The 6037-nt window shown below is 49.9% G+C and overlaps 1 protein-coding gene across 1 annotated transcript; it reads right to left on the reverse strand.

The window, feature by feature from the left end:
• Positions 1-2033: 2033 nt before the first annotated feature.
• On the reverse strand, positions 2034-4412 carry CLPSL2 (colipase like 2). The gene is made up of 3 exons (XM_006050431.3): positions 4326-4412; positions 3467-3589; positions 2034-2129 (listed from the first exon to the last, which is right to left on the reverse strand). Exons 1-3 carry the CDS (start codon positions 4410-4412, stop codon positions 2034-2036), a joined length of 306 nt encoding a protein of 101 aa, XP_006050493.1.
• Positions 4413-6037: the final 1625 nt, after the last annotated feature.

The raw sequence follows: 6037 nt of genomic DNA on the forward strand, positions 1-6037 counted from the left end.
AGACAAAGCATCCGGCTTGCTGAAGCCATCATTAGAACAGGATTTTGCTTTTGCAGCCATGAAGTTGTGTCCTACAGAACACAGATGGTTTGGACTTGGAAATGATCTTATTGTCTACTCATAGGGAAACAGTTAGGCAGATATGGTCCACATATAAAATAAAATTAGGCAGTCACTACTGCTTTTTTTGTTTTTAAATTTTTATTGGAGAATAATTGCTTTACAATTTGTGTTAGTTTCTACTATGCAGCAAAGTGAATCAGCTATATGTATGTGTGTATATATATACATATATAATATCCCCTCCTTTTTGGATTTCCTTTCTATTGAGGTCACCACAGAGCATTGAGTAGAGTTCCTTGTGTTATACAGTAGGTCCTCCTTGGTTATCTATTTTATACATAGTAGCAGGTCATTGCTGTTTTTAAAAATATTTTGGTGACATGAGGGAAATGATTGAGATATAATGAGATAGGAGAAAAAGAAATTTATGATCTCGGGGTGATCCAAAGGATCTCTGAATTACACTGTGTTTATGTCAAATGAGGAGTGGTGAGTGGGTCCAGGGCAAGGTGACCCCGAGGCAGACTGAACTGGGGTTGAGGTAGAGACTCAGCGTTCCAGTCTGACCCAGGAGAGTGGGTCAGGGTTGAGTATGCAGACTAAGCAGACTAATCCAACTAAAATCAGTCTTAGGATGTTTGCTGAGAATTGTGACACAGATGTTTCCTTTCTCTGGGGAGCCTGATTTCTCCATATGTGAGGTGGATTTGTGGTTAAGACCCTGCCCTGTGGAGCAAGACAGCCTGGGGTCCAACCCCAGCCCCACCCCTACTGGGAAACTTGAAGGATACTTTGAGCCTCAAGGCCTATTCTTAAACTAGGGATAATTATAGTACCTACTACAACTTTGTTGTAACAATAAGATGAGTTGATACAGATAAGAAAACACATTGCACAGTATCTGGAACATAGTAAGTGCTTGATAAATCTTAACTGTTATTATTACGTGACACCTGGAACTTTTACAGCTACTGGGAAGGAATCCAGCCAGAGGGCCATGGAGCTACTGGATTCAACCCGACCCAAGGCCAACCTGCTACTGCACTTCCAGTTCTGACCACCAATGAATTCCCTCAGCATCCAGACCGGTTGCAATTGTTTTATTTTTTTGGATACTTGCAGCAGAAAATACACCATGGTGAGACTTGGGTAAGTCATGTAGCTCTGTGAGCCTCAGTTTCTTTATTTTTAAACATTTATTTGATTGAAGTATAGTTGATGTACAATGCTGTGTTAATTTCTGCCGCACAGCAAATGTGATGCAGCTATACATCATGTATATTCTTTTTTCATATTCTTTTCCATTATGGTTTATCACAGGATAGAGTTCCCTGAGCTATATAGTAGGACCTTGTTGCTTATTCATTCTATACATAATAGTTTGCATCTGCTGCTGCTACTGCTGCTAAGTCGCTTCAGTCGTGTCCGACTCTGTGCGACCCCATAGACGGCAGCCCACCAGGCTACCCCATCCCTGGGATTCTCCAGGCAAGAACACTGGAGTGGGTTGCCATTTCCTTCTCCAATGCATGAAAGTGAAAAGTGAAAGTGAAGTCGCTCAGTCGTGTCCAACTCTTCGTGACCCCATGGACTGCAGCCTACCAGGCTCCTCTGTCCATGGGATTTTCCAGGCAAGAGTACTGGAGTGGGGTGCCATTGCCTTCTCCGAGTTTTCATCTACTAATCCCCAAATTCCAATCCATCCCTTTGCCTTCCTCTAGCACCTACACCCCCACAAGCCCACGCCCTTCCCACAGTTTCCCCCTGAGACCACCAGGCTTCCAGGCAGGGCCAAACCATGGGAAGCTCTATCATGTCTCTTCTTTCACAACAATCCCTATCCGGTTCCCTCTCCCAGGAAGCACAGACAGAGACCAGAGCCAGGAAATGACTTTAATGTCTTTTGAGCAAGATGAGGCTCCTCAAGGAGGGGTGGGAGGAGGGTGTTAGTGACCAGACTGCATCCTCTTCTAAATCAAATGGCACCTACGGCTACAGTCTGGGTCCTTTTGTATGCATTTCAGGCCTACTCGGCAGGGACATACGATGTTGATGGCGCTCCTGGTCTGCAGAAAATGGGTGAGAGAGTTGAAAGCCACCAAGGAGCAGGGAAGAAGGAGGCTTAAACTTCTTGGGGAGCAGAAGCAAGAGCCCAAGTGATGGAATGAGACAGACTTGAGGTCTGACAGCTCTACAGCTCATAACACTGTGGCCTCAGGCAAGCTTCTTTGTCTTAGTTCCCTCATCTGTCAAATGGGAATACTAAGGGACTTCCCTGGCGGTCTAGTGGCTAAGACTCTGAGCTCCCAATGCCGGGCCCAGATCCCTGGTCAGGGAACTAGATCCCAAATGCCGCAGCTAAGAGTTCACACGCCAGAACTAAAGATTCCCCCATGCCGGGATCTTTAGACCTAGTGCAGTCAAACAAATAATTTTTTTAAGGAAATAATAGTAACCCCATTTGTCATTGAGGGAATTAAATCAAAACGAAGTAGATTAAGTGCCCATAATGAAAAGACCCTCTGGCTACTTCAGCTGTAGAGTTAGGCCACAGGAGGGACCTGGCTGTCTTCCTGAGCACTGGCAGTTCTCCAGACAGAGAGATGGAGACTGAGCCCAGCCTCCCTAGAAAGGTTTGGGCCCAGGGCCAGAAAAAAGGCAAGAACAAGACGCACTGTGCGTTCTGCTCCCTGCATTTCCACCAGCTGATAACAACCATGTTCACTGAGCACCGTCATTGCCAGGATCACATACTTTTTTCAACAAGCTGGTCGGGTCGGTACCTTAGTCCCATTTTACAGATGAGGAAACTAAGGCTCAGAGAGAGAAATGATCTGTCTAAGGTCACAAAGACAGGGGTTGGTAAAGCCAGGGTTTAAATTCAAATCCAATCCCAAAACCGTCAACCTGCCTGGGCAGCTCCTCTCAAGAGATTCAGTCATTGCGGCAGCGTGGTAGGGATGGATTGGGAGGTCTTTTCCCACCTGCTCTTCGGCAGTGATGTTAGAGTAGAGATGCTCATTCATGCAATAAACGTTTGTTGAGCAACTACTATGTGCAGGCACTAAGCTGGGGGGTAGGGGGTTCCAAAGTGAATATGCTTTAATCCTGCTCTTGCAGAGCTCTGACCAGTGGTGGAGGCAGACAGAAGGCAGGCAAATCAGGGAGATACATGCTCTGCTGAGGGTGTGGGTCCCGAGGGTATGCGAGTTCCAAGGAGGGAAGGATTCTTGGAGGAGGCGCCTGGAGTTGCATTGCAGGATGATCAGGAGTTTGCCAGGTGGAGAGGGGGGAAAGGATGCTTCAAGCAAAGGGTGAAAAAAAAGGTGCAGCCATGCGGGGTTTTTGAACCATCCCCACCCTACGTACCAGCAGGGGCTGCCCCACGGGGGCAGGGTCTCACCTGGGGCAAGCACGTCATGGTTATTCTGGCCCGAGGGGCACAGAAGGCGCCACCAGAGTCCAAGTTGATGAGACAGCAGTCACTGAAACACTCAGAGTGGTGGGAGCACCTAGCCCCGTTTGCCTGTGGGGACAACCCCTAAGTCACCAGCTCTCTGGCCATGTGTGTGTGGGGGGAGTCCCCTGACACTGCCAAAGCCCCATGGATCCAGAAAGAGAAGTCCTAAAGAAGTTCACCCCCACGTCCCAACCCCCACTGCACTCAGAGGAGCAGGGGAGAGGAAGGGGGAAGTTAGGACTTTTCCCTCTGCTTCTTCTTTCCTGGGGGACCCCCTCACCTCTGTGGGTCCCAAAGGGTCAACTGTGTTGAAGGACCAAATACTCCCCATCACACTTTAGTGGGGGATGCGGAAGGGACAGAGAATGGGGTGGAGAGAAAGACGAGGAAGGAAAAGGAGGAAAGAGCTGCGTGCTTACAAGGGCACGGAGAGGGGCAGACGCTAGGGCAGGTGTGCAAGGCATGACTTGAGGCAGGACTGAGTGTCCCAGAGAGGGGAGGGGAGGGGGCTAGACAGGGGAGGGGAGGGGGAGGATGCTGCTGGTTATAAGGCCACTTTCTTTTACCTCCAGAGCCACTAGGGAGGTGAAGCAAGGGCTTTGAAGTCCTTTGGGAGCACACCAAGCTTCCAGCCTGAGAAGAAATCCCCAGTAGGGGGTGGTCCCCTCCCCCCCTCTCCCCCCTACCTCGCCCCGTCCCCCACTTCTCTCTCCAAACCCAACTGGCCCCTTCTAGATGGAGAGTGATGCCCCGGCCACCACCCTCGGCTAGAACGGAAGGTTCAAAATGTTTCTTGTCTCACCTTTGTAGACCCCTTTTTAAAGAGTGCGAACTCTCCCCAGCAGGGGAGCAGAACCCCCGAGAGGAGGAGCGCGATGGCCAAGGCCATAGGCTTGGGAGGCAGAGGTGCGGCGGCTCCGCGAAGCCCGAGTGGCGGTGGGGAGAAACCCTTTGGCAGCCTCGTGACCGGTGCCCCCGCGGCCGCCCTGGGCTGGAGGCGGAGGGTGAGGGAGTTAATGGTCACAGGGCGCTCGGGAGCCAAGGCCAAACCCCGAGGAAACACTTTCTAGCTCCCAGGAAGCTCCTGGCCCGCGAAAAAGAATGAGACCCTGATTCAGGCTTTGACAGGCCAGATGATTGGATTTTTGGGGCCCTGGGGCCTTCCGTGTGTAATACTTAACAAGTAAAAACTTAAAACTGTAAACTAAGACTTTATCTTGCAAAATTATGCAAATTTATATGCTGAAATGAAAACAGCTGGCTTCTTGATATTCGGACTCTCTCTCTGCCTTTGCCGCACCTACCTACCTCCTGGCCTACCCTATGATTTGAACAAGCCAGCCTGGACCTCTGGTGTTTCCCATACCCTCTCCAGGCCCAGACATGTGGTCTGTAGAATCAGGAGCCAAGAGAAGATGACCTCTAAGACCTAGAGGTCTCCCAGTTCTAAGAAGTCGATGAAGTGTCTAAGAATCTGTGAATCGTATGTGACTCAGCCATCTTGGTATGAGAGCAGGATGGAGGACTGGAAGACTGGGAAGGAAAAGGAGGGTTCTTTGGGGAGAGCTGCAGGCAGCAATCATGGGCCCTGGGGGAGGCAAACTTGCTTCATCTCTTCCTTCTGGATGAAACTCCCACCTCATCTCACCCTGGGCTGCTTCTCTGCTTTTAAAATTTGGCTCCTGGATTTCCCCAGTGGTCCAGTGGTTAAGAATCCACCTACCAATGCCGGGTCACAGGTTCGATCCCCACTTGGAGAAGATCCCACATGCCGCAGGGCAACTACTAAGCCGGGGCACCACAAACACTGAGCCGGCTCCCTAGAGTGTGTGCTCTGCAACAAGAGAAGTCACCACAGTGAGAAGCCCATGCACCACCACTAGAGAGCAGCCCCCACTCTCTGCAACCAGAGAACGCCTGTGCGCAGCAAGGAAGACTCAGCACAGACAAAAGTAAATAAATATAATACAATTTAAAAAATATATGTAAAATTTGGCCCTTAAGATCTGAGGAGCCCTGACTTGATGGGGTGCCATAGACTGAGTTGTTCCCCCCTCCCCCAAGTTCGTAAGTTGACACCCTATCCCCCAGTGTGATGAGATTTGGGGTGGGGCCTTTGGGACATAATCAGGGTTAGATGAAGCCATGAGGGTCCCCTCAGGATGGGATTAGCACCCTCATGAGAAGGGACCCCAGAGAGCTTACTGTCTCTTTCTCTCTGCCATGTGAGGACCCCGTGAGAAGGCAGCTGTCTGCCAGCCAGAAAGAGAATTCTCACCAGACCAGACCATCCTTAACCTGGATTTTTAGCCTCCAGAGGGTGAGAGATAAACGTCTGTCGTCTAGGCCAGACTACGGTGTTTTGCTGTGGCAATGTGAGCTGACTATTATAGAGGGTTTAGGTCTTTTCTTTAAGAAGAGCGGCCCCCACTGTCCTCAGAGGGGTTTGTGTCCAAGATCTCCGTCAGCCCTCCCTGCATCAGTCATGGTAATTACCACAGTCTGTCATAACAG

The sequence above is a fragment of the Bubalus bubalis genome, chromosome 2, assembly GCF_019923935.1.
Source record: "Bubalus bubalis isolate 160015118507 breed Murrah chromosome 2, NDDB_SH_1, whole genome shotgun sequence".
In the NCBI taxonomy this organism is placed as follows: domain Eukaryota; kingdom Metazoa; phylum Chordata; class Mammalia; order Artiodactyla; family Bovidae; genus Bubalus; species Bubalus bubalis.

Bases quoted from the DNA above. Each gene is read 5' to 3' on its own strand.
- CLPSL2 (XM_006050431.3), bottom strand. From the start codon at position 4,412: ATGGCCTTGGCCATCGCGCTCCTCCTCTCGGGGGTTCTGCTCCCCTGC. The intron at 3,590-4,325 runs GTGAGACAAGAA...TTGTCCCCACAG, and splicing joins TTAAAAAGGGGTCTACAAAG to GCAAACGGGGCTAGGTGCTC. The intron at 2,130-3,466 runs GTGAGACCCTGC...CATTTTCTGCAG, and splicing joins CCATGACGTGCTTGCCCCAG to ACCAGGAGCGCCATCAACAT.